Raw genomic sequence first — 27,193 nt, forward strand, 5'->3', positions numbered from 1 at the left:
TGTGCAGGAGCTACTCTCTACCTAACGATCAACGATGACATTTAATTGATTTTTATGGGGGGGATTTATGGGGGGGACAAGTGACATGCAGAAGAGGTCACAAAAAGAGCCAAGAAATTACAGTATGTACATTATAAACAGTGTCTGAACATATCGGAAATAACACTCCCACACAACAACCCTTCATTGACAAAGACATGTTTCCAACTATATTTAACTCTCTACATCTGTTGACCTTTACAAATAATCCTACATAAGATCAGGTTGAATGAATCTATAAATATACTGACTGGGTTCCACATGCTCAGTGTTATGTACACTATCTGTCATATGCCAATAGTGTCTTTTTACATCGAGTATATTTTTATGAATACAGTCCAACTATATATTTATATATTCCCCATTGTGTATTATTAATGTAAGATTTTGTTCTGTTGTTTTGAAGTTGAGAGAAGAATGTCACTGTATGGATCTGTCTTCCCATACAGATTACAATAAACTAATAAGAGTTTGGGCAAAATTCTGACTTAAACTTAAAGTAACTAAATGCTTAGCCTTTCTTTTGATTAAAATGTTTTATAGCCATTATTTTATGGTATTTACAAATACAATTAAATAGCCAAATTGTACAAGAAAAGACAAAAACAAACTTAACAACATCTAACTAAAGTAAAATAATAAAAAATGTTTGAAGAGAGACCATTTTCATTTACTGTTCAAGTGAAATTAACTGTACATAGAACATGTATAGAATGATTTACACAATTTATATTCGTCATCTTTATATTCAGAGAAGCAAAGAAGAGAAAAAAAAAAACAACTGATGAAAAATAAATGTAATCAACAGCTTGCGTGTCGCCTGTAAAGTTGGCCTTAATTGTGTGTCGAGAGGTGCTATTTAAATAAAGTTTAATTGATTGTAATCTTTGGAAACTCCGCCCTCTAGCGTTCGGCAGCCGCCATGGCAGCAACGGTTGTCGCCATAACAACGTAGGGACTATCTCAAAAGAGCACGTAAGACTCAAAACGCAAAAATAATCACAAGGACACTTATTACGGCCGAATTCAAACATGATGGTGACGTATCGCAGTTAAATTCACCAGAACGTAAGCCTAAATTATTATAAATCCTATTGTTTGCTTTATGTTATCAGCACAAATCTCGCGGTTAGCGCCGACAGCACTTTACCGTCCGTCCCTTACGTCATTGTTGCGGAAGTGAAAAGTCTACGTGGGGAAGAAAGGTTGGTCTGACCGCGTTTGAATACCCTACACACCAGCAGCACCGATGTCCAATCCAGGATAGCTGTGCCCCCCGTCTAACCAGTCTTCCTCCCCGCCCCCGTTGGGCTAATGGTCGCGTTGAGCAGCACCCGGGGCGTATAAATGGGACGGAGAGCCGACGACAGCCTGTAATGCTGCGCCGGGTGCGGCAGTCTCTCCGGCAGGTGCTGTTTCTGATGGCCCGGAGACCGGGTCTACTCTGCGGGGCTGTCTTGCTCGGCGTCCTGCTCGTCCTGGCCGTCAAATTCCCATGCAGGTAACTGTCAGCAGCGTCAATCAGAGCAGCTTCTCTCCTGAAGTCTGTCAGTGTGAGCTAGTTCTCAGGCTAACAGACCTCCTGGACCTCATGACTGAACATGGTGGTTACGTGGAGATAAATGTTGTTGTAGCATTAGTAAACCGTTAATTAGCTAACCTTAATAATGAGCTGGTTACTTAAAAACCAGGTGGGGTTGTTCATATGTTGTGCTGCTGATCTGAACCTGCCGTGAACTGTAGGACAAGAGGATTAACCCTGCTTAAAACCTTTTAAACAGACAGCAGTGTATTTACTGTCTGTCATTCCTCCAGGATATCCCTGAGGTGTGTTTGAAAGTGACCCAGAAGACATTAACAGACTCAGCTCAGTAGGAAACAACACATTGATCCTCCAGCTGTGGAGGTTACAGCTGTTAGGACTGAAACTTGAAGCAAGCTGTAGACAAATGATCTCAGACACATCCTGTTTCTGGTGCCAGAACAAAGTGTTATAAGTGTTTAATTGAGTAAAAGTAGTAATATTGTTGTGAGGGTTGTACAAAAGTATAACCAGCAGCATCTGTAGACCTGATCACACTTGTTTTATTAGTCCAGCAGTATACAGTCCATACAGCTGTTTTGATTTAACAGTCAATAATTTGACTTTTTATTGTGGTGGATGCAAATTTTAAGCAGTTTTCAAAGTTGATAGTTGGCTGCCTTATCAATCGATTATCGGTTAATCATTGATGATATATGAGTTTTATGGGACAGTTCTTGTTATAAACAGTTGGGGCCTCTAACGTTGGTCTATGTTTGATGCAAAATCAGAGAAGCCAACATCAGGAGTTAAAACAAACACCATAAATAAAGTAAACACCAAGTTGCCTGAATGATAATCTACACAAAACACGAACACAAAATAAAATGGAGACTTAATTTTGATAATTTTAGATGTTGTGTTGTATTTTTTAAATTTCAAATGAGTGTATTTAGATTAAATGCATTTCCTCGTACCAGTATTTTGTATTTTATTTTGATATATTTATAGGGAGTGTATTTGTTATTTGTGACATGATACTTTTTTATGTATTTGTGCCCATCACTGATTGTTGGTTAATATATTCTTAATCTCTTAAATTATTAACAGCGATGATTTGTTTACTCATCAAAATCCCTAGTTATTATAGAAATAACGCCAACATTGTCTAGTTTCCAATACAGAATTTTTTTTTAAGTTAATGTTAAAACAAAATTAATAATGGCGGCGTAACCAATAGTTCCAGCTGTAAACCATGATGTTAATGAAGCTGATTATGAAGCTGTTTAATATATAATATATCTGAAAATTAAGAAAAGCTGCCCATCACAAGTCACCAGGTGATATCTTTACAGCAGCAAACCAGAGAATTTCCAGCTTTTTTTCTGAAGTAAATGACTTGTTATGGCTATTGTTGGTGATTATGTTTCCGTCAATTGACCAATAATTTAATTAACAAATACTTAAAGACTTAACTTCCAGTGGAAAAGCAAATAGTAGACAAATAATGTCTGGCACTCCCTGCCTCGTGACTCTGGCAGTCTTTCTTTTTGACCTGTAACACCTCCAGAGAGTAAAGTGTTCAGTTCGATGCAGGAAACTTTGAATTTGCACTGAAGTCTTTTTTTAAAATTCTCTTTCTGTAGCCGCGCTAAGAATGTGGTGGCATCAGCTCGGCCTCCGGTGCGGTTCTTCTCTACCGAGGCCCCGGTAGTGGACCTCTACATGGGTCAGCTAGACCAGGTGAGATTCAAAGACACAGACGCCAGGTGGTGAAAATAATGATCACACTGAATGAAAATCTTGCACAGTCGTCGGGTCTGTGACACGTCTGTAACATTTTCTCTCCAGGTGGAGCGTCTCAGGAGCATGGCGGAGGTATCCCTCATCTTCTTCTACGCACCGTGGTGTGCTCACTCGATGGCTGCGCGGCAGGAAGTGCAGCAGGTCGCTAAGAAGCTGGCCAGACAGGTACAGAACACCTGACGACACGACAGACACTCTGCAGGGCTGTTTCCATATCAGAAAAGAAGCTTAACTGATGACCGCTGATAACAACAAACAGCGGCTTGATGGTTTGGAAACATGCATGTCAACTTAGAAAGACAACGAGAAGAGTGAATACAGCTCATGAAATATTAACTTGTACTTGTCTGACTGTTGACCCTGACAATGAAAAACACATCACACCATCTCTGTCGTCTGGAAATTCACGGTTCAGCTCTTGTTTCTCTGTTTCTCGCACAAACACAGGTGCAGTTTGTGGCCGTTAACTGTTGGTGGAGTCAGGGGAAATGCAGGAAGCAAAACCGCTTCTATCAGTACCCGATCATCCATTTGTTTTATAGAAGGTAAGACGGAGAGCGCTCATCCTCTCAGAGTTATTTGTAGTAAACTGAAATGTCAGATGCTGAATAACGGGCACATGAAAAATGAAACAGAAGAGCGCGACGCGACTTTAACACTCCTGACTCAACTGATAAGATTGCTGCGGTTTGGCTGCTGGAAAACTTGACACATTGATCATTGCATTAGTGGCTTTGGTTTGTAACGTGTCAGATGTTGATGAGCTTTAACACATTAAAATCCCTCTCGTCTTGTGGCAGGCATTTCCTGTATGAAACCACCGCTCCTTTCACTTGAACTTTAATGTCTAACTCCTGTGTGTCATCTTAACTACTTATTTACGTTTCTGTGCTGCAGGTTTGGGCCTATTGAGTACAAGGGTCCATTTTTGGCTCCGTATGTGGAAAGTTTTATCCTCAGAGTCATCACACCGCTCACTTACCTCCCATCCAGAGCAACACTGAAGGAGTTCCTCTCCTATCACGAGGTATTGTTTGTCTTCAGATCGTTTGGTTGAAAAACATGTAAAGTCACTAACGCTGGCTCTCTTTTTGCGGAAAGACCTGAAAGTTTTACTGTTGTCGAGTTGTATTACATAATCTGCGTTTATTACACCTGTGTCTTTTTTGAATATGACAGCATTTCCATATGTTACTTTGGAATGTAATTGGCTGTCTCTTGTGCATTTGTAGCCTCGAGTGGTGGGTTTCTTCCAGTTCAACTCCTCTCCTCAGCCGCCGGGGTACATCACATATCTGTCCTCTGCTCTGCAGGCTCTAAAGAGGGGTAAGAAGATGTCACATATCACTGAAGCTGGTTCATTTGTAAAGAAGTATTGGATTAAAAATGGCCTTGTTTGTGAAACTTGGTCTTTTTACCCCTGAAGATAAGTGTGAGTGAGCTTTGAATGAAAATGTACAACGATGGATAAAATGGATTAATGTCAATGTTGTATGTTCAGTCTTGTGTATGCAGCCGCTTTATCAAATGTGCTGAAAGTGAGTTTATAAAGGACGGATCTTTTCAGTCTTCTGAGAGTCGTCCTCTGTTTTCCCGGTGCAGATTTCCGTGGTGCGGTACGTTTCGGGGTTGTGACCAACAAACAGGTGGCCGAGGCCATCCCGCTGCAGGACGATGAAACCGTTTACCTTTACAGAAGATTAAACTCCTCTTTGGTAAGTGAAAGTCAGCAGGTCATGAAAGTGTAGATGAAAAGATGTTTTAAAAAACGCGAGCAGATTCTGACTGTAGTTTAGAGAGTATACTCAGGGATTGGGATTGCTTTCGTCTGTCAGATCTTCCCTCGAAGCGAGCGCAACTTCACATCAGAGGCCATCTGTAGCTGGGTGTTTGAACACCACGAGACCGTCCTCCACTGGCTGCAGCCTCCGGGAACCAAGTCCCGCCTCCTGGAACGTGAGCTGACTAAAGGACCGGCGCTGCTGCTGTTCCTGCCACACAATCCGCTCGGGCCCAGTCCCAATCCCATACTGCAGCAGGTGAGCAGGGATGGAGTTACAGTTACTTGATCTGTGGAGATCGATGTGTAAATAAAGTTTTTATTTGTGAACATGTTAATCAGTCTACTCATCTGTGTAACGCTGGCAGTCGGTCAGTGTTAAAGTTGTAGCTATAAATCTGGGAGTCTTGTTCGACGGCGACACTACTTCCTCCAAATATATATCTTTCCAATCCATGTACACGACTGCAACTCCATTTATCAATGTTTAAAAGCAACATCTTTCATTTGTAGTTTATTCCAAATGTGTCAGCAAAGATCTCAACAAATTCAATAAAGCATGTCCATATCTTATCTTTTGTCTTTCAGGTTGCAGACATCGCTGTGCGTTATCATTCCTGTGACAACAAAAACCACTCCAGCTCGGACAAAAGTTTCACCTCCCACTCCTCGCAGTGCTGCCAGTCGGTCCTTCTCCCAGAGTCCAGCACCAGTGTGTGTGAGGTGTGCCTCCGCTTGTCCCGATCGCTCCTGACCAGCTCCTCCGTGTGCTGCTCCTTCTCCTCCACGGCTCAGGGAGGAGACGTGTTGCAGCCCTATCTCAGACACTGCTGCCTGCACCAAGAATCGGACCCCACGTCCATAAAACCCACAACCTCATTGGGCTGTAGCAACTTTCTGAACGGCTACAGCCCTTTTAGTCAATACAGTGCCTGCTGTAGGAAAGTCAAACCTCAACTCAATGAATCACAAGCCAAAGAGGAGCCAGACACGCAAAGAGTTCCGCTCACGCCCCCATCTTCATCCATACCTCCACCCTCTGGCCCTCCGCAGGAAGCAGACGGGATCACAGGGCTCTGGTGTCAGACCAACAGGACGCTCAGGTTTTATGTGCTGGATGTTGCTCTGAACTGGCCTTTGGCGGTGAGGCTCGGAGCAACCGCCAACAAAAGTGCTTCTCCACACCAGGAGGCTGGTGGCGGGGGCGGTGACGGGTCGTTTGCAGCTATCGTGAACCTGAAGGACGAGGTTCATTATGTTCTTCGCCGCAATCCAGAAACCACACTGACCGAGTCTCTGGGTAAGACAGCATTTCATTCATATCACATGGTTCTGTTTGGCTTGTGGCTTGGACGGAAAGTCACTGAACACATACCAACACGTTAGTGATGATGTTGATGTTGTGCATAACTTTTGAAAACATTAATAAATGCTCTTATGTGCATCTAATAAAAATAGCCATTTCATTAAAGGCTGTAGCTGTTCATGTTAGTTTTGAGACAGTTAAAAATGTTTAGATTTAAATGTAGAAGGTCTCGTCTTGACTTCATGTGTGAAAGTCCAACAAGTTGGATGCAGCTGTAGTTTAGAAACACATTTCTGAGATCTGTGTTAGCTCCTGTTGGGTGTACCGTGGTAAACACAGTTACAGTGTATGTGTCATTTATATGAAAGTTGAATGGAAAGCTACAGAGTCTATTCAGCGCGTGGTTACCATGTCTGTTTGAATCCCATTCTGTGGACACGGTTTGGTGCTGTTTTGCATATTATGGACATCATCTGAGATGTCTCAGTTTCATTGTTGTTTTACATAGTTTGAAACCACAAAGAAACAGGTGTAGCAGCCTTTGAAGTCCTATGTGAGACTAAACATTTTATCCTGGAGTATGTATAATGATGTGATGGTGATCTGCATTTTATTGTGAACAGAAAAGATAAAATTAGCGTTCTGCATGTGTTTCTTGATCCACTGTCATCTGTAAACACTAGGGGTGTGCCAAAATATCGATACTACGATATATTGCGATATTTCGTCTTGAGGTACGTTATCGATACACTGGTGCCAAATATCGATATTTAAAAATGTAAAAAAAAATAAATAAATAAATTTTTTTTTTGGCCCTCCACCACCACCCCTCTTTGGAGGACAGCTTTATCTTTATTCAAACAAAGGTATACAACCAAATAAAATTTAAAAAAATGGTTTAAGTAGCTCTGAAACCCACACATATAGATATTTAATGATAGTTGTAGTCAGTGTGTGTTAAGAAGAGACACTGTGCAATATACTCTTTGTTTACTTGGCTGTCATTCATGTGAAATTGATTGACAATGTTTTGTAATTCCTGTGAAATGGATTCAGTGCAGTCAATAAATTCTGAATTTCTTCAGTGACACAGATATCGTGATGTATCGTGGATGAAATTCCTTGCAATATATCGATTATCGCAGAATCGCTGTATCGTGATATTATCGTTATCGTGGGCAAAAAATCGTGATAGTATCGTATCGCGAGGTACCTGGTGATACCCAGCCCTAGTAAACACCAGGCAGCGTTTGTCGGTTTATTAATTAATGTCATGAAAAAGTGCCATAGGACAAACCTTTTAATATGATTGCTATGTCGAAGGCTGCCTCGGTACGATTGTCGAGTATCTGTGGGATCAAATAACATAACAATGATCACGCTGGCATCCAAGAATTGAGCAAAAATATAACTAAGCGGTGAGGAGGTGCCTTATTTCAAGCTGAAGGAGGCCCACCCCGGTTGATTAAAAGATTGTGTCATGATGACTGTGATTCTAGAAGTAATTATCTGCTTGCATCGTCCCATTAAAGAGGCCTTCATCAGGAACTTCAGTGCTCCATACAGCCTCCTCCAGAGACACCTCGTGGGAGAGGAAGAGCAGCAAGACGGCGAGGGGGAAACCGGGCATCCAGACAAACACCAGCACTCGTCGCCTCGCCCCCTCATCACAGAACTGAACACTGCCTCCTTCCTGCCTTCTGTCATGGACGTCCAAAAGGTGAGAAAAGACTCAAATGCTGGCCCCGTCCCAAACCAGCCGACGTTGAATGGGAGCAGATTACACAACTCCCCAAAAAGCCAGTTCACTTCCATGTCCCCGTCTAACAGTGTTCATGCCGTGAGTGCTTTGTACAGTGACTGATGTTCGGTCTGAAGGTGAACCGTGTTGAGTTCATGGACCTGAGCTGCTGTCTGTTCTCCTGTAGGATGTTCTGCTGTTCTACTACACTCAGTGGTGTGGATTTTGTTCTGTCCTCAACCATGTCCTCATCCAGCTGGCCAGGTTATTACAGGGAAACGGCACCATCACTGTCGCCAGGTACAGTATGTTTTATCTTTGACTGTTAATACAGCTTTATGTGTCAGTACAGTTTGTTTGAAATAAAGTAAGAATGTGAGTGAATTTAGTTATTTAAGGATTTAATATTGATATTAACATTTACGAGAGAAATGTGTCAATAATACATCCTGATTTTGTTTGCGTAGGGTGAATGTTGCACGTAACGACCTTCCGTGGGAGTTCATGGTGGATCACGTTCCCTCTGTTCTTCTCTTTCCCAAATACAGGTAAGAGAGACAAATGCAAATTCACTGACATTTGCATTTCCCAATAATCCCTGGACATTTGACTGGCAGTGACCAGAGGACGTGTGTCAGAGCTGAATCGGGAAAATTGTTTTGATAACGATGTTTGATATCAATAACGATTATTTTCACAAGTTGATGATGTCAAAAAAAGATCATCACAGTCTCCAAGAGCCCAACATGAAGTCTTCAGATTACTTCTTTCGTCCAACCAAAAACTCAAAGACTCTTTTCTTAACATCATAAATGGCGAAGAAAAGCAGCGAATCATGAAATTTTAGGAGCTGGAACCAACAAATGTATAAAAGTTGACTGAAACGACTTGTCGATTATCGAAATGGTTGGTGAGGAGTTTTCCTTCGATTGACACACGTGAGGATTGCTGTTTTATGTAGTTGTTTTTTGTCTTGTTTAAAAATACAGTTTTACACTGATAATTAGACAACACAAACAATTTGAAGACATCCTTTTTGATTTTAGGACTTTTAGTTTTGCATCTACACTCTTTTATTTTAACATTTTATAGCCCAGACAGCTGGTCAGAAAATGATTGTCTTGATTAAATTATGATCAGTGAATCTTTAGTTGCAGCTTTGGTTCAACCCAACACAACACAGGCCCAGTTCGGACCTGGTGTCGACATCCGTCTCGAGCCCAGTGTGTCAGTTCACACCTGATGTTATTCGTCTCACATGAGTCTCAACCAGATCAGATCTCACTTTCACATTCTTACATCAGCTACACCGGTTTCTAAGGAAGTCAGGGAGACTCTCCCCACGGGCACCAAATAAGTTTATTGATGTATATTTAATAATTTGGGCCGTCTTATTAATTCAGTAAGAATTATACATAAAGATATTTCTTTCTTTGTGAGAACAGTATCATCAATGAATTTCGGCAGAAGTGTTTTCACTTTTGTTTTCTCTGTTCTTTTCCTCAAGAAAACATTTTAGCGTGAAGTTTCCCGACGACCTGCCCATCACGTTACCCAACCTCCTGCGCTTCATCCTGCAGCACTCTGGCTCTGTGCAGTATGCAGACAAACCAGCGACGTCTTCTAGCGAGGCGGAGGGTGAGGGCGAGGGGCCGGGGGGCATCTTCCGTGCCGAGTTTCTGGCACTCCAGCGCGAGGTTCAAACGCTGCGTCACGCCCGCGAGCGTCTCTCCCAGCAGCTGGCGCAGCTGTGGCGTGACAACAGGCGGCTGACATTTGACACTCGCACCTTAGAGGCCAAGAACTCGGAGCTGCAGCAGGAAAGGCAAAACTTAGAGGAGCAGCACCGGGAGAAAAGCAGGCAGCTCGGCGAGGCGGTGAGGCGGCTGCAGGACCTGGCGGACGCCTCTGAAAACCTGCTGAATGAGAACACGCTGCTCAGGGTCCTGCTGAGGGCGCTGAAGGGCAGGACGGAGGCTAAAGAACAGGTGGAGGTGGAGAGAAACGAGGCAGAACAGAAAAGAAGCCATATGGCGTCCTGACCACGAGTCCGCAGGGAATCCTGAGAGCGAGAGGAGAGAAAAGAGGGCCAGGAAATGAAGACAAAAGAGGTGAAACGGGAGGGATTTCTGAGCTAAATGAAGCTGAGCAGAGGAGGTCAATCGAAGCCCACGGGGCAAAGACCTAGAAATGTTGTCATAGGCGGAAAGGAGGATGAAATGACGGCTTTGAGAACATCTAAGACTGCTGCTAAGTCAGGAGAGATGTGAGGAAACACTTAAAAGACGGTGGAGAGGTAGCGAGCAAAACATCAGTGTTGGTCAGAGGCAGAATACTACATTAAAGTGCTGTGATGGCGGTGGGATTATCCACTCTTAGGAACACACTAGTATGGGAACTAAGTGCCAACTGTCCAATTTAAAAACAATACTACTCAGTCCTGCTGTGCTTTCAGAAATGTAACGTCTGTTGAAGTGTGAAGACGTAACCGGAGTTGATCGTACTACACAGAGCCCTGCAGCCAGACCGGACCCTCCCTGAGTCACTGTCGGTTCTTAGGCAATAGATGGTATTTAAATAAAGGCCCAGGCTCAGATAATAGCCAGCATGAACAAATAAAGGCCAGGTAAAGGTAAACAGTGTGTGGTGAAGGTAGGAAACTGCCTATCACATGTTTTCTGAAACCCAGAGTGACGCCCTCAAATTGTTTGTTTCGTCTGACCCGCAGTTTAAAAGTCTTCTTTAACACAAGACGAATAAATAAGATCAGCAAATCCTGCTGCGTGTAGCGCGGCAATGATAAGTTGATTCATTGATTGTCAAGACAAAAAAAATGAATCGCCAACTTTTGAGATACTAGATTAATTGTTTTGGATATTTCTTTGAGCAAACATGCCAAACATTCGCTGAAACGTCAGGATTTTTGCTGCTTTTCTGGTTTTTAACTGGTGGTTGGACAATAAAAGCTGTTTGAAGATGTCACTTTGGGCTCTGGAAGATTTTGAGGAACATATTTCAAAATGTTCTGACATTTTGTCGACAAATACGATAATGGACAGATTAATTGGTAATGAAGATAATCATTGATTACAACATTCGCTCAGTTTCCCTTTTTTTGTTCGCAGACTCTATGCTTTCATATCCTAGTTAATTCCAGTTGTTCCCTCTTTGCTGTACTTTCTAAACACAGTGAAGCTACGGCAATAAAACTCAACACTTCCTGATGTTTCACTCGATAAAAGTCAAACTACAACAGGAAGTATGCAGAAGAAGGCGCTGAGATTCATTCACGGGCGCTTATTTGGAAAGAAAAAAGTTATAGTGGAACACTTGACACGACTCTTGTCGTGGAAATAAACGTTAAACTACAGTCATGAAGGAGCAACAGGAAATCTAAGAAATAAAAGCCTGCGTCTCTCTGCGTCTGTTTGAGAAGTCACAGCGTGCACTCACCTGCTGCTCTACAAGCTGAGAGACGGTGACAACATCTTCCAGTCATTGTCTTTCACGTTAATGTTGAGCAGCAGGTAAATGCATGACTCCAGGTGAGCAAAGGGAATCTGGCTGCAGGGAGGAGAGAGAGAGGGCGACTAATGAAGCTGAGACTTATTTAATACTGAAGACGTGTCACCTGCTCACTGATCGGCAGGCGAGCCTCAGAGCACTTGAAATAATTAGCAAGATTTTTCTGTTTTCTTTTTTTTTTTGAAGGGGATATAATGCTTTTGTTAAACGGATCTATTTTTACAGGAATCATTGAGTCTCTACAATATTATTTCTTTGTTACTATTCAGGTATTAAGAATGAGATGCTGCAATTGTTTACATGTGAAATATTGCACCTGTTTTTACTGATTAAAAAAAAAAATCTTTCATCTTATCGGCCTCCTGTGTTTTATCGCGGTCGGCGTCTAATTGTTGGAATTGGTTGTGGATTTAAAACATTTGTTCTGTGTCAGAGATACAGAATCAACCTTATAGTTTGATTTATGACAATAACTCCTCTTTTTTAATGGGCTCAGTCGTTGATTTTAAACTTTCTAAATGTGTACAAATCATTGTAATATCTGAATTTTAGAAAGGGGATGAATTTGGGGGGAAAAAGCTTCAAAGGCTGCTCATAAATTGATTAAGAGCTGGATGGAAGTACTCAGATCTTTCACTTGAGAGAAACTTATAATACCTGAGTCACAAGTAAAAGTCTTACATTCAAAATCATGATCTTAAGTACAAGAAGTAAAAGTGTTTATTCAGAACGGCTCATTTTGGGAGTCAAATAAATGAAATTACTCGATTGTAACTAGTGATGCATTCAGGTGTTCTTCATTTCTAGTAAAGGTGCAGTAAAACAATTCAATTAATTTATTTAGGGGTGATAATTTAATCTCAATCTGCTCAGTAACTAGAAAATAACGTCCAGTAAATGTGGCGGAGAACAAAGTTGCGACAATATCTGCTCCCAAAATGTAGTGGAGTAGAAATATAAAGTGGCAGTAATACAGTTAACTGTGAACACAACACACATCCCGTTTGATTCACCAGAAGATGGCAGCACCCGTTAGTCACATGAGTTCATAAATTAAGACACAGTATTTTTTTTTTTAATGTTGTGATATTTCTATATTAACACCGGGTACTTTGTGGTTTTGTGGTTCACCTTCTGTCTTCACACCCCTACATCAAATCCAGGGTGGTGTCGTACACTGAGCATGTTGTAGCCGTCTCACTGTGTGGCGCTTCCCTCTGGATTGGATCAGATCACCTGTGGGGAGACTGGCTCCTGATCAGTGAGTGAAAGCAGCCTGAGGCGTTCACCTCCGAGCCAGTCAGGGTGTGACGACACCTGTTTGTGAAGGCTTAAGAGGCACGCAGGACAAAACTCATTCTGATCTGAATCTGTCTTTTGATTACTATCCAATCATCTATGATTCCCTGTAAATATTTTGTTTTGTTTATATATTTTTATGTGTCTTGTGGCTGGTTTGTAAGTATTTACAGCCAGTAAACTGACACAATATTGTTAAACTCCCTGAGACAACGTGAGGTGTGATTTTTGGCCACGTAAATAAAATTTGGACTTGACCTGATTTGACTTGGACGACCACGACGACCCAATAAATGTTTTTTTTTTTTTTACTACAACTGTTGGTGGTTAAAGAGAATTGCAGAGGACATGCTGGGTTAGTGTGAAGCTTTTAGACTTCCTGACCACTTTACAAATGTTAACTAAGAAGGGTAACATTTACCTAAATTGTTAATTTAACAAGTTTCACATGCACTGAACCTACTAACACATATGAATCTAATGTAATCTAACGAACCATGAACTTCTGTTTTAATAGTGTTTGGTAAAAACTACTGTGTCCAAGTGAGTGTTTTAGAATAATATTAATGATAATAACACTTAATTTACTTCTTTCTCAAAAGGAAAATGCTACTTGTTGTCTTTTCATTGAATTTTCAGGTAAAACAGAGAACATTTCAAACCTTCTCCTGTGAGGATATTTATACAGATGGGATCGCTGACACAGTCGAACCCATGAACCGAACTGCTCGTCTGTAAAAGAGTTAAACACCAGATCTAATTTGCAGCAGCAGGAGCATGTGCTGTTAATTTCAGTCTGAATGGAGGGTTATTTGTCCTCTGTTAGATTCATGCACCGCCACTCTCTCGGCCTCAGAGACGGTTGTGTGTTTTCCAATACACCAGTGATCCCTCTGTAAAAAATGATCCCTCTCAATCATCACTTACGAGCCTGTTTAAGTGTGTTGTGGTGTGTGTGTCTGCAGAGACTCTGCCTTCTGTCTTTACTTATTCTTATTTCCTTATTATTTTTGTTTGTCTCTGGGCCTCAACATCCAGAAGAAAGATGCTTTTGGGCTGATGAGACTCAATTATCGGCTGTCGTTCTTCAGAACTGCTTACAAAAGCATGTCAAAGTTTAAAATTTACTGTCATCACATCTATTTAATCCATATATGTGCATGACAGTAAGATGATATTGAATTAATCCTTCCAGCCCACAAAGAAATGGATGAGAACAGAACAAATCTGAGATAAAATCAAGAAGTGTGCACCCAAATTAGGATAAAAACATACTGTGGTAAAGTCAGATTGCATCCAGGAGACAACTCAGCCGAGAGCTGTTCTCACGCACTCATCTGGGAAATTGGGAATCTTGGGTTAGATATTTTCCTTGCTCATCTGGGTCGTAACAGGGCTGGGTCACAGAGATTCACACAGGCAGTTCCAGCAATCTTATGACTCCTGGACGAAAATAAGGTTGGCAGGGAAGGTGAAGCTCGCACTGAGAGAGACTGTGCTCGCTGCGGTCAAACATTCCTCCACACAAACTGTGAGTACTCTGCCTTTATTGTAAAAAGTCATGGTTGATGTGTTAAACTATAGGAATTGAGTTAATATTTAGGTATTTGAGCATATATTTCTTCTTGTTAGGTTGTGAACTTGTCCACACTGCTGCACTATGATTTGTGTAATTATACGTCTCAATACTGTTTGACAAATGCACGTTTAAACAAGAATTACGAGGATCACAAACTGAATAAATAACATTTATTCCACCTATGTAATGTCTTTTTATGTTTATGTTATTATGTAAAGATAAAGGAAGAACAATTCTTTATTTTCTTGGTTTAAATCTGGTTTTAGTTTGTGTTTCCTGTCTATAATATGCTCATGTTGTAGCCTGTATTTACCAAAATCTTGAATAAATTATTTACAGGAACAATGGCGAATGTACAAATGCCTGTTGGTGAGTCTACACTGTGTGTGTGTGTGTGTGTGAGTGTGTGATACGAAGAAGCCCACTTACAGCAGAATACTTGTAGACCAGTAATGTCCTTTAACTTTAACTCGTCGCTGTCCTCACTTTTCACGGTCCTCTCCATCTTCATTTCACACAGTGCCGGTCGCCCCGCTGGGGGACAGTCCGGTTCAGGTCGCCTGTCCTAAGTGCCATCAGACAGTTCTGTCCAAGGTGAACTACTCCGCTGGTTTGCTCACCTACCTTTTCTGTGGAGGACTCTTCCTCTGTGGGTAAGAGGGAGCGAGCACCTGTTGCTCCATTATAATATATATGAAGACTAAAAGTGTGGGGGTATGTGGGCATGACCCCCGTGTTTCTAACAATCCTGACTACGGCCCTGAATGAGAGAGAACTCAATCTTCTCATCCAACTCGGGGTCATTTCACAAATCCTTGGACTATTTCTCAAAAAGTCAAAATAGATTTGTGTGAGCTGTCCTTGGTCAAATCTGTCATTTGAAGTTGTAGTCGGTGAAAACAAGAAGCCTCGTGGGAATGAACACTTTTCGCCACCAATTATAATTTAAAGTAGAAGATTAGAGAACTTTAAAGCCAGTGCTAAATCTAACATATTCAAGGCTATCAACGAGGGGAACAACAGGAGGTTTTCCTCTCTGTCCCAATCTGCTGATCTTAGCATGTAGATGTGCCATATTAGCAATTTAGCATGTTAGCTAAAAGCAGTCGAAGCTGACAGAAGTCTGGTGGATAGCTTAGTCTGAAGTGTTCGACAAGCACACATTTTGATATATTGTTGGCACTAGTTGTAAAGTCTTAATGAGGATTCACCCTCTGAGGACCATGAACGTCATGTGTGTTCAAGGTATTTAAATCTGGATCAATCTGAAAACACGAGAAAACAAGTAAAGCTAACTGCACGCATGTTTAAATGAGTCTGAACTCCACCAGGTGTGATTAGTTACACAATGTAGTGGCAGATGTAGATGTGACCAGAAGAAACTGACTCATAAAATTAATTTAACCACCACCTTATTTTTTATTTTAAATAATAATAATAAGATAAATGACAGAACAATGTTTAAAATTATGTATATATACAATATTTTGCATATGATTGATCCTGACATTTGCTTCTGTCCTCTCCAGCTTTGTTTTAGGTTGCTGTCTCATCCCGTTCTGTGTGGACCGGCTGAGAGACGCCAAGCACACCTGCCCGACCTGCAAGACTGAACTTGGCGTTTATAAACGCTTATAAACTATATTTTGTCTTTTTAAAGGCTTTAGGGCCAAACGTGTTTGTTCCTGCTTAAATATGTTGTTTGGATTTCGGGACTCGTCATCCTGTCGCTTCATCTCGGCTCTGCAAACTTAACACAAGATATTTTTTCCATTAATTTCTGACAGAGAATAATGGGCTGGTTAATCAATAATGTAAATAAGGATTAACTGCAGCACTAACTGATTTGGCGTCCTCAGGGTTAAACTTCCAGCACGTGAATCAGTCCACCACACTACAGACAGCAGTTGTGTTCCTGAATGAACCACTGTTGAAATGTAATTCCAGTGAATCTGACTGTAATGAAAGATCCCTCTGACACTGTTACATGTCGACTCATGCCTCTAACTCGTTGCTGTTGTTGCTGCCTTAAAGTGAAACTCTCGCCAAAAGGCAACCTAGGCTTTTTTTGTGAATGTACCCGAGTCAAACCTTTGTATAAATGCATAAGTACGATGAAAGAGGCACTTTTAAGATTTACCGTATTTTCATTTTCGTGTCAAACTGATTTCAATGGGAGTGCTACAGGCACTTTAGCGATAGCATCAAAATCTCTGTTTTTAAAACACTAAGAAGGCTCGACACAACATGAAACTTTGCTCGTAGTATCACCAGGGTCTCTACACATGAACACGAGCATTGAGAACATTGTTTGTGTACACAGAGTTTACTAAAAAGAAGGTTTTGACCAACTCATGTTAGCAGTAGCTTGTTCCGCTAGCCGCCGTCATGGCAGTCAAGAAGTATCGATCTTCGAATGTGACTTAACCTGGAGGACAGTTAAGGTGGAACGCTCCTAAAGCTTAGTTCCATATAAATGCAGGATAATTAGTTGTTTTGTCATTAGCGGAAAACAATATTGACCTTGAAGTTGAGAAAGGAGCCTCATATAAGAAACAATACTCAAATAAAAAGCCAGAAAAGTCACGTGAGATCTCGTGTGGATAGTTGTTGCCGGGAGACAGTAGCGGTCCACCTTAACTGTCCTCCAGGTTACGTCACATTCTGAGATCGACACTTCTGGCTGGCAGGACGGCGGCAAGCGGAACAAGCTACTGCTAACGTGAGTTGTTCATAAACCTTCTTTTTAGTAAACTCTGTGTACACAAACAATGTTCTCAATGCTCGTGTTCATGTGTAGAGACCCTGGTGATACTACGAGCAAAGTTTCATGTTGTGTCGAGCCTTCTTACTGTTTTAAAAATAGAGATTTTGATGCTATCGTAAAAGTGCCCCTAGCACTCCCATTGAAAATGAGTTTGACCCGAAAACGAAAATACGGTAAATCTTCAAAATGCCTCTTTCATCGTAATTATGCTTTTATATGAAGGTTTGACTCATAAACATTCACAACAAAAGCCTAGGTTGCATTTTGCCGAGAGTTTCGCTTTAAAGGGTTTCACAAAATTAGATTGGAGAAAAGGGTGATGTTCTCTTACTTACAGCTCAGATTTATTTATATACTCACGATAGTTTTGTCACAAACTGTGTTGTTGGTGTTTGTTTCACAGATGAAATGATGTGGCCTTCTGTCAAACCTGCATATTAATAAACAGCGACCGTGCACACGATGAGCTCTGATGATTTTGCAATCACTTACAATCTGAATTTATTAATAACTTCCCACAGTTCCAGACATGTTGTTCATTTTAAAGGCAAGCCTGCTCTTAAAAACGCAGGATAACAACAACACAAATACAGCAGAAACAATCACCTTCATTTGTCTATTAAGCCTTCATTTTAACGAATAAAAAAACTGAACCACCAGGAGTGCAAAGTTAAATGTGTCAGAGCAAACTGAAGGGTTCATTAACCAGGAATACATTATTCATCTGTATTATAACATGTAGCAAATGCTGTTTTATGTCACTTATGGTTTGAGGTAACGCTGTCTGACAGTATTTCCTCCTTTTAGTGAATATACAGTTTATTTATTTATTTATTAAATTAAACAGCCATGTGTGTTCCTCATACAAAAATGTGCTGAGAAGTGATGAGGAGCACGAGGAGAACGAGGACGGAGAAGCCGGCGTCGGCACGGACGCGAACGCCACTGCTGCCTGAAAAACACACAAACACAGACTCACATCAGAGATCAGTAACACTGCACGGCCTGTTCTTCACTACGTTTAGAATGACGTACACAATTTATCAATGTAACGTCAACTATGTTCTGCAATCAGTGTTATACGTTATACAGTGATAATATGAATATATGCTGGAGAGGCAAAGTCGCACCTCTTCCTCTCTTTTATCCCTCATTTCAGATAAAAAATATGCAGTAGTTGTTTTGATCATGTTTGAATTATGCTGAGCTACACATGATATTCAATTTGAAGGATGCTTCTTCAACTCAAGAAAGTCGAGTAAGTATGTGACTGTGGATATACATAATACGAAACAGTCGTCTCATTTAACGCTCACCGTAAGTGAAACATTGTCCAGCCGATATAATAACCAGCTCACAGAACTGACGAACTCTCTTTTCACATAACTGCGTGCTAAGGTGAGGATCATATTGGTGTTGATGATGCATATTGTGCGAGACGATATAGTTTCACACAAAACTAAATGGTTCTTTACCATCTTCACAACAAACTGTGACTTTTTCAAGTTGAAAAAAATATCTTTTAAATTGAATTGTGCCGTGAATTGACGATATTTGTAAAGTGGGATCAAAACATGATTTTCTCTCGCCATTAACTACTGAAATAAGGTCCAATTAGGGAAAAGAGTCTGCCTCTTTATCGACCCAAGTCCCACCTCCCATTGTTACCATCCGGTCATAGCTCAACCTTTAATTGGACAACTGCCATTGTCCCAGTATTCAAACACCGGGGGAGAATCAAGTTATTGACAGAACTATGTCCAACTCCACCACAGTAGGTGGCGACATTGCACCATTCCAGCTAATTTCTACTGGACCTTCAGCCGGTTTACCTTTTACCTCACATACCAAACAAGCATGGATGATTTTTCGGCGCTGTACATTACAAAATATATATCCTATCAACACCTCTCCTGTCTTTCTTTTGCAATCTAAACTGTACAGATAGCGCGTACCAAACTCTTACAATGGGTCTGACATACCCCAGGATCATAGGCCCAAGCAAACATATAGAGATGCTAAACTGCTGTATTTTGTAGTGCATCAGAAACATGCAGGACATGTTGGACTCATCACTATCAAAAGGTTGGATGGACTTCCAATCTACCTCACACCTCCAGTAGTATTAAAATCTTGCAAGCACAATTTTTAGGACTCACCGGTGATGGCAGTCGATCCTGCTGTGGTGCTGGTGGATCCAGACCCAGCGGTAGTTGTCACAGAGTTGGAGGTAGTTGCAGAGCCGGTGGTCGTCGAAGCCCCTGCAGAGTTGGAGGTGGTTGCAGAGCCGGTGGTCGTCGAAGCCCCTGCAGGGATGGAGGTTGTTGCAGAGCCGGTGGTCGTCGAAGCCCCTGCAGGGATGGAGGTTGTTGCAGAGCCAGAGGTGGTAGAAGCCCCTGCAGAGCCGGTGGTGGTAGAAGCCCCTGCAGAGTTGGAGGTGGTTGCAGAGCCGGTGGTCGTTGAAGCCCCTGCAGGGATGGAGGTGGTTGCAGAGCCAGAGGTGGTAGAAGCCCCTGCAGAGCCGGTGGTCACGGTAGTAGAGCTTGCAGCATTGGAGGTGGTTGGAGTGGCGGTTGTCGTGTCAGCCCTGCCTCCCGTGAGCCCCACTCCGAGTCTGTCAAGCTGTGACTGAGGCTGCGCCCTGATCCAACTCTGTACCAGCGTTTGGTTTTCATAGGACTTCAATTCTGCCACATTTTGGCCGAGAAGACCTTGAACTTCATCAACTGACAGTTGCTAGGGAGAGCAGAACAGGGAGATGTTACATGTGGGTGCAAATGATTCACAATTTTCTGTCTTCTCTGGTCCATGATAGCCTAAAGATCTCTTTATGATACGCTTCAAATGTCAGTGATGTAGAGTAAAATGTAGAGTCGTGAAGTGGTTTGGTACCGGATGGTTACAGGGTCACACCACTCTCACCCCAGTTCCTGTCTGCCTCTTCACTGACTTTACATGCACACAGCTATTATTCAGAATATCATTATATTGCAAATTATATACAAGTCATGTAAACAGCATATTCTGTTTGGGTATTCCAAATCATTGAGATATTCCTAAAGTTACGTTTTCCGATTAGGACATGTTTGATATGCTGATTTCGTTACGGTTTTCGGAGCGTTCTTTCAAGATGTCTACAGGGAATTAGTAAAACGCCTCTCAATTGGGGTTTTTACCGCAGTTTATAACACATGTCCTCTTCCACGTTAATGGTCAGTTTTGTGAGTGATCCATAGATTTATATAAGAAATAGATATACAGATGGAAAGATGGCGGCCATTCAAACCAACGAGAATTGCTCGCCTCGACTTGTTGCCCAATCTGGTTCCTTTGTACAGACCCTGATCTGCAAGTAAAGTCTAATTTCAAGAAAAATCCTGAACTGTCTTTGAGTCAAGGGAAGTAAGTTTGAGGTTTTAAGAGAAAAAAACTTGATGTGTCAGACTGCTGAAGCCATGTGAAGCCTCACATTGTTCGAGGACTGTGGGTTCTCCATCATCACTAACATCGACAGCATGTTGGGAAGTAAGCTCTTTAAGTTATATTTCAATCCTGCAGAACGAACCAGGTATGTTGAACAACTACACATCCAGGTCCCATTGCAACAAAAGGCAAAAACAGAATGCTACAAGTACTTCAGTCTTCTGTCTCTGGCATTGTTGCCTTCTTAAAACCTCTCATTAACAATCAATGTACTTTGAGACTCCTGCTGCTCATGAACACCACTAATATCTAATAAATCACAGTTAGAAACAGCCAAACACACACACACACAAACACACAACTGACCAGTACAACGCTCCCATCCAGACTGGTGAAGGTATCCATGTCCATGCTGACGTTGGAGGCGGACAAACTTCGGACGTAGCTTACGTTTGCACCCCCTGCAGGAAAGAAACGAACAGTGAGTCAACTTTGCTCATAGAAGTTTTCTTCTACATGCAGTGTGACGATGTGTTTTGTGTCTGTTTGCCTACCGAGGTAAGTTTTTGTGAGCTGGTAGGAGGAAAGAGAGACAGTTTGAGAGCGTGTGTTTGTGGCGAACGCTTCACTGGCGATGTTGAACAGTACGGTCTTCTTCTCTGTGGTGCAGTTGGACACGTCCAGGGCGTCGGCACCTCTGCAGGAGACACAAACACAGTAAGAGAGGAGGAATGGTAGACATTGGATACAGGAGGTAGAACCAAATTATAATTCCACCACACACTGGAAGACATAGTTTATTTATTTTCATAGTGCCATTATTGTTGTTTGCTAGGTAGATATATGTCACTGTTTTGTTATTTCCTGTTTTATTTTGAAGTTCTGTCTTCATGTGTCATGTTTTGTTTTTCATTTCCTCCCTTTGTCGGTTTTCCTGCCTTTTCACTCCTCACACCTTGAGTATTTAAGTCTAAATCCAAATCTGCACCCTCTGAACTTGCGGACTGATCCCCACCTGGACTTCAGTTGTATGAACATGTTCACTGTCATCACTTCATGTTTGGAGCGCTTTAGATCAGACGGCAAATATAAGTCACTGATAGACAGCCACAAGACTTACAACAATAAAATATGTTTTATTAACCTCAACAGTCTTTACCTATTAAAATTTCTGAGTTTTATTTCTAGCCAACACGATTCAATAACATGATTACAAAGTAACTGTTTTACCCGTTCATAAAAAGTTCTATAATGTCACGTCCATATTGCAATGAACTGTGGGTAATTAAATCAGTGAAGTCCAGTGAAGTCTGCAGCCCAAGCGGACTTTCTGGAAGTCTACAGAAAGTCCTTCTGAGGGCCCTTATGGACTGAATGAAATGTGAGTTTAGTCAGCCTTCAAGACTCGCCGACTTCCCGTGAACGCACCTGCAAAGTCCACGAGTCTGCAATTGGGTCAATGTTTTGATATTTGGATTCAGCCTCTCTTGGTCAGTCGTCTGTTCTGTTTTGCCCCTTGTGGTCCAGCATCAACCTGACCCATTTTACCATCCTGTGTCCGGATTTTGGTTCTGATTCCTTGCGTTTATACCTGGTACTTGTACTTTGTTTAGCTTTTATTTATTTTATTTCAGAAGCTTTTCTCATTTTTCATGCCTGTGTGCCTTGAGTTTGGGCCCCCTTTGTGTAAACCTGACGATATTATCACGAGAATCAGCATTTTACATAGTTTCAAGACATTTTTGGAGATCCCTGACTTTATTCTAACCTCCAATTTGCAAATTTGACTTTGCACTCATGGTAACACAAGCAGCAATGGTAAACTCTAACACACACACACACACTGCCCTGACTTCTCACTTGAGGCTTTGTTGGGAAATGTTCCTCAAAACGTCAGCGTCCAGAGAGCACAGGTTGGCTCCTCCGATGGTGTTGAGCTCAGCGCTGCCCAGTTTGTTCCCTTCCTTACTCAGATACTTAGAGATGATGGCCTCCGCCTAGATGACAAGACACAAGTTATTCACATGCTTTAATGCACACATACACATAAATACTCTACTTGTTCACTGGTTTGCTGACCAGGCTCGGGTCCCACGGGCCGTTTGTCGAGTCCATCAACGCGGAGAGCGTGTCGATCTTAGTGATGCTCCACTTGTTGATGTCATCGTTAGTTGCCACACGGGACGCTGGTCCTAAGAGCTGAACCTGACTCTCTGGGATGGAGACGTTGGCAGCGTAAGCCTACAAATATGTGAGAATCATAAAAGTTATCAGTGGTGTTTTTAACTGTTATTGTCATCATGAAGACGTGACAGCTCACAATCTGTTGGCTTTATTGATTTTTTTATCTGACTTTAACTTACTTTGACATTTAATCTTTGGTTCTAAAGAAAAAATATAATCTTTGGTTCTTAATAAAATGGCCTTAACCAGCACTTCTGCCAGCATGCCTGAACTTCACCTCTCAGTTAGAAAAAGGCGTCACCTACCTCTCTCAGCTTTCTGAGAACAATGGCGAGGTATTCCTCCTGGTCCACCTTCTGAGTGATCGCATCCAGGTTGTTCTTCACAGTGGTGGCACTGAGGCAGCAGTCGAACTGGTTGATGTCGTCATAGTCGAAGGGGAACGTCTCATCACTGATGGTCACCATGGTGATGTTTCCCACTGTGCACTCGCTTGCTGAAACACACACACAAGGCGCACAAAAAAGTTAAAGTTATAAATTCAGGAGGATAATTCAGGAGCAGGCGACGGAGGGCGGCTCACCCAGAGATCGCTTTGACTTCTTTTTATTGGACTTTCTTATTTCCCTCCTCATCGCCTTTCGCTTCTGTCTGGCCACTTTGTTGTTCCTCAGGAAGTACTTCAGGAAACTCCGCTTTGTTTTCTGCTCGCAGAGATAAAGAAGACACAGATAATTAAACAAAACAAAAGCCACCTACCTCAATACAACAGCAGACAGGTGAGGTAATGCCGCAGATGAACGGGAATAATTAACGCATTCATTTGTTACTCACTTTGTCGAAGTTACCGTAGAAGGTTGAAGTCAGATACAGCGGTAGCGTGCCGAGTTCCCTCAGCGTCTGGTCATTCCACGTTGATGGAGCTCTGGTTATTGAAAAAACAGCGAGTATAAAGAGAGCGAAACAGAAATCGAAACAAAAAACCCAAAATGTTTTTGGGGAAAAAATCAGGAACAATAGGGGAATATCTGAAAGGAAACTGGAGGTTGTTGGTAAGAAATTCATCTGTCGAGAGCGATTTACTGTATCATGAAAAAGAAAAACCCAAATGTATTGTTGTGTTGATGTACCCGTATTTTGTTTTCCCGCTCTGCAGTAGAGCTTCAACAGCAGATGCTTGGGCGTCGGTGAGCTCTGGGCAGTTGTTGAGTTTATCCAAGATGGACGGGTCGGAGTTCTCAATGTACGACCCGTCCAGAGTGCAGCACATGTTTCCCATCACCGATATGTTATCCTCAGTCAAACTTGTGCTTGTTATACCCTTAGAAAATTTTAAAAAAGTAGGAGCAGAAATTAATTTCAGATCAGAAAATTAAAAGAGAAGACATGAGCGTCTGTTAGATTTTCATTGACACTCAATCTGACATTTACTTTAAAAAGTTAAATCAGTTGGACCACAAGATCAACACTCTCACTACAACCGGACAATTCAAGGCAATGACTTCAAAACACTTGACTGTGCAATTGTTTTCACTGAGAACTTGTTCTTTCACAAAGATTTTTGAGGCTCAAATAAAGGTTTGAATTGAATAAAATAAAATAAAATATAATATAGACATCGTGTCTTAAAAAGTGGCTTCTTGAGGTGTATGCTGAATTTTGATCAGTGTGGAGTCCCGGAGTAAATTAAGATTCATTTTAACCCCTGTACTGTAATCAGATTGGCGCAAAAAAGGCAAAAGTGAAGACAGATTTTAAAACAGCGAGGAAAACTCACTGATGCACTGATACCCACAAAAAATGTCTCTGATACCGATTCTAGTAAAGTTATTAGGTTGTTTGCTTTTTGTTGGTCTTGTTGGTGCTCTAGCCCAAAATTTAACTGAATCGGCCTCCTCAGAAATGTAATTAAACTGTTATGTAGTGCTTTAATGTCCCCTCAGGAAATAAGTTCAATTAATTCAACACTGGGACATTTTCTGAGAAAGTCAGTTTGATTTAGATCAATCGGCTACTTTTTCATCCACCTTATTTCCGAGCCCCGATGATACCGTGCGTGAATTATATGCACGATGTCTGGCGTGTCCTGTCATTTAACTGGAACCAGTGTTTTCCATGGAAGGAGGACATTAATACTCTTTATTTAAGTGATTAGTACGGCGTATCATTCATTCATGAAGATCGAGCGAATACCAATACCACTATTACTAACGCTTCTAAAGCCTTGAAAGTATCGATAACTGGTGCTTCAGTTGTTATGATGCCATAATTGTTTCCCTACTAACCTCCCCAGGATCTGTGTAAATGTCAGTTTGAGATGTATGTTTGGTTGTTTGTGGGACCCACCAGGCAGCTCCTGCAGTTAGTAAACAGATCGTTCCGTTTGTAGCTGAGGGCGGTGGAGAAGACGGAGAAGTCTGCATCCGCCAGCTGTTCAAAATAGGACCTGCAGCTGGCCTGCGGCACCAGAGAGTAACTGGAGAGACAGCGAGGATTAATTAAGAAAAACTACTCTGATGGTTTCTAACTCCGGTCCGACACGAACGACTCAAAACTCACTCGTAGTACAGCAGCATGTCAGGAGGATAGAGGTTGAAGCTGGTGGCATCGGCTTCTGTTCTGATGTAGTTGTACATGCAGGTCAGCTGTCGGTGACACGAGCATAAAACCGTTATCATTTCTGTGTGTACTTCTGTTACTGCTCCACTCAGGTGAGAAGATGTTGAGGTAGAAAAACTGATAAATTAGATCCAAAAGTATTGTTGTTTTTTATGTTCATGCCTCCTCACCTGAGTCTCCACCAGTCTGACCCTGTTCCTGCCTCTCCTCCGACAGGCTTTGATCAGCTTCTTGATTTGACTCCTCTTAATGGTCCTCACTCTGGTGCATGTGAACCCTTGCAGCACTGAGGATGACAGACTTCACACACAAACAGACAAAGACACACTTAATCACCTGAACCTACCTGACGTGGTTACTTTTAAACTCTCCTTCTCATAGAAAACATTCTCCAGAACTCACTTGGTCGGACTTCCCAGCGCTGCGGTTGCAGTTTCCACGGCTACCACGTCGAAGAACAACTCAACCTGAAGAAAATAAAAACACAGAGTGTGACGACGTCGGTCCGGGAGCCGCGTTCAGGACCAAACGGTGCGTGTCTCATTGCTGCATCCTCTCACCTGCTGCCGCTTCCATTTCTTCTTGTTGAGTCTGGTGACGACAGTGTTGCTACTTGAGAAGCCCAGCAGCAGAGCGCGAGGGATCTCAGTGGCCAGTTCGTCTGGAACGTTCTCGATGATCGTCTCACTGTTGCTGTTCACGGATATGATCTGAGTGAGGATGTGGAAAAGTGAGGTTAATGAGTCTCACTGCCTTTTATTTATGTAGTGAGGTCACAAAGGTGTGCTCTATATAACAGATGTAATGTTGTGACAGTAAAGATTTACAATTCAGAGGTGTAGAAGTACAGGTAAGATGTCCTAGGAACAGAATTTAAAAATAAACTAGCGCAGTTTAAATCAAGGGATGAACAAAGATACAAGAATACAGTTGATACTCCAATATGTTGGTACATAGATGAATAAAATTGAAATCAATTACTATATATCAAATAACTTCAAACATAAAAAAAGCAGCCAAGCTGAGAGGATTTCATTTTTAGCTATTACTTGTTACTGTACGCAGAGTAAAGTAGGATTTTCTTTTAGCCGTGATTAAAAAGCGGTTGTCTAATGTGAACAGAGAGAGATTATGACCTGTGACTTTAAAATGTCCATCCAAATAAAATAACATTATAAACACAGATTGCAATGTTACGATAAAGAGTGATAAATTAACCATTTTTCAATGGTGGTTATTAAGTGTGACACTAAAATCGTAATAAATAAATAAATAAATAAATAAATAAATCAGTTTTACCTGAGTTACAAAGGTCTGCTGGACGATCTGAGGAGCGGATGTCAGGTGTGTCACAAACGAAGGATTCAGGGACGCAGCGATCAGCTGGGAGCCGCTGATATTGCTGAACGTCGTTGCAGGAATTCCCGTAACAAGAGAACCCAGCATGAGCAGCGCTGACGCATTGGAGATCTGGTGAAACGGAAGCAGAGCAACTGTGAGACGGCTTTTCACTCAGAGACAGAACCATCAGAATCAGAATCAGAATCAGAAATCCTTTAATGTCCCGCAGACAGGGAAATGTGTTTGTCACAGCAGCGACAGA

At 41.8% G+C, this 27,193-nt stretch overlaps 3 protein-coding genes across 4 annotated transcripts in view; 2 read left to right on the forward strand and 1 right to left on the reverse strand.

Moving 5' to 3' along the window:
- Window positions 1-1,161: 1,161 nt before the first annotated feature.
- On the forward strand, window positions 1,162-12,073 carry txndc11 (thioredoxin domain containing 11). Of its 2 annotated transcripts, XM_030422265.1 has the most exons (13): window positions 1,162-1,540; window positions 3,208-3,304; window positions 3,413-3,532; window positions 3,815-3,912; window positions 4,265-4,394; window positions 4,600-4,693; window positions 4,970-5,082; window positions 5,203-5,406; window positions 5,736-6,447; window positions 7,986-8,173; window positions 8,382-8,494; window positions 8,662-8,742; window positions 9,702-12,073. In XM_030422265.1, the coding sequence occupies exons 1-13, from the start codon at window positions 1,416-1,418 to the stop codon at window positions 10,234-10,236; spliced, it is 2,610 nt and encodes an 869-aa protein (XP_030278125.1). In that variant the 5' UTR covers window positions 1,162-1,415; the 3' UTR covers window positions 10,237-12,073. The 2 variants fall into 2 exon arrangements, with proteins under 2 accessions (XP_030278125.1, XP_030278136.1); XM_030422276.1 differs by lacking the exon at window positions 8,662-8,742.
- A 2,033-nt stretch (window positions 12,074-14,106) lies between these two features.
- LOC115585055 (lipopolysaccharide-induced tumor necrosis factor-alpha factor homolog) lies at window positions 14,107-16,639 on the forward strand. The gene is made up of 4 exons (XM_030423108.1): window positions 14,107-14,549; window positions 14,937-14,966; window positions 15,118-15,250; window positions 16,127-16,639. The coding sequence occupies exons 2-4, from the start codon at window positions 14,942-14,944 to the stop codon at window positions 16,233-16,235; spliced, it is 267 nt and encodes an 88-aa protein (XP_030278968.1). The 5' UTR covers window positions 14,107-14,549; window positions 14,937-14,941; the 3' UTR covers window positions 16,236-16,639.
- Window positions 16,640-17,827: 1,188 nt separating this feature from the next.
- mslnb (mesothelin b) overlaps window positions 17,828-27,193 on the reverse strand; it is a 35,954-nt gene continuing 26,588 nt past the window's right edge. The window contains exons 71-86 of the mRNA XM_030422174.1: window positions 26,890-27,060; window positions 26,151-26,300; window positions 25,993-26,057; window positions 25,761-25,890; window positions 25,531-25,616; window positions 25,318-25,447; window positions 24,102-24,292; window positions 23,806-23,896; window positions 23,555-23,675; window positions 23,277-23,467; window positions 22,867-23,028; window positions 22,648-22,784; window positions 21,342-21,484; window positions 21,154-21,248; window positions 19,524-20,100; window positions 17,828-18,316 (exon numbers count right to left, since the gene is read on the reverse strand). Of these exons, the coding sequence (XP_030278034.1) occupies window positions 18,225-18,316; window positions 19,524-20,100; window positions 21,154-21,248; window positions 21,342-21,484; window positions 22,648-22,784; window positions 22,867-23,028; window positions 23,277-23,467; window positions 23,555-23,675; window positions 23,806-23,896; window positions 24,102-24,292; window positions 25,318-25,447; window positions 25,531-25,616; window positions 25,761-25,890; window positions 25,993-26,057; window positions 26,151-26,300; window positions 26,890-27,060 (2,532 nt within the window). The 3' untranslated portion in view covers window positions 17,828-18,224. The remainder of the gene's footprint in view (window positions 18,317-19,523; window positions 20,101-21,153; window positions 21,249-21,341; window positions 21,485-22,647; window positions 22,785-22,866; window positions 23,029-23,276; window positions 23,468-23,554; window positions 23,676-23,805; window positions 23,897-24,101; window positions 24,293-25,317; window positions 25,448-25,530; window positions 25,617-25,760; window positions 25,891-25,992; window positions 26,058-26,150; window positions 26,301-26,889; window positions 27,061-27,193) is intronic.

Source organism: Sparus aurata, chromosome 1 (genome assembly GCF_900880675.1).
Source record: "Sparus aurata chromosome 1, fSpaAur1.1, whole genome shotgun sequence".
Taxonomy (NCBI): Eukaryota; Metazoa; Chordata; class Actinopteri; order Spariformes; family Sparidae; genus Sparus; species Sparus aurata.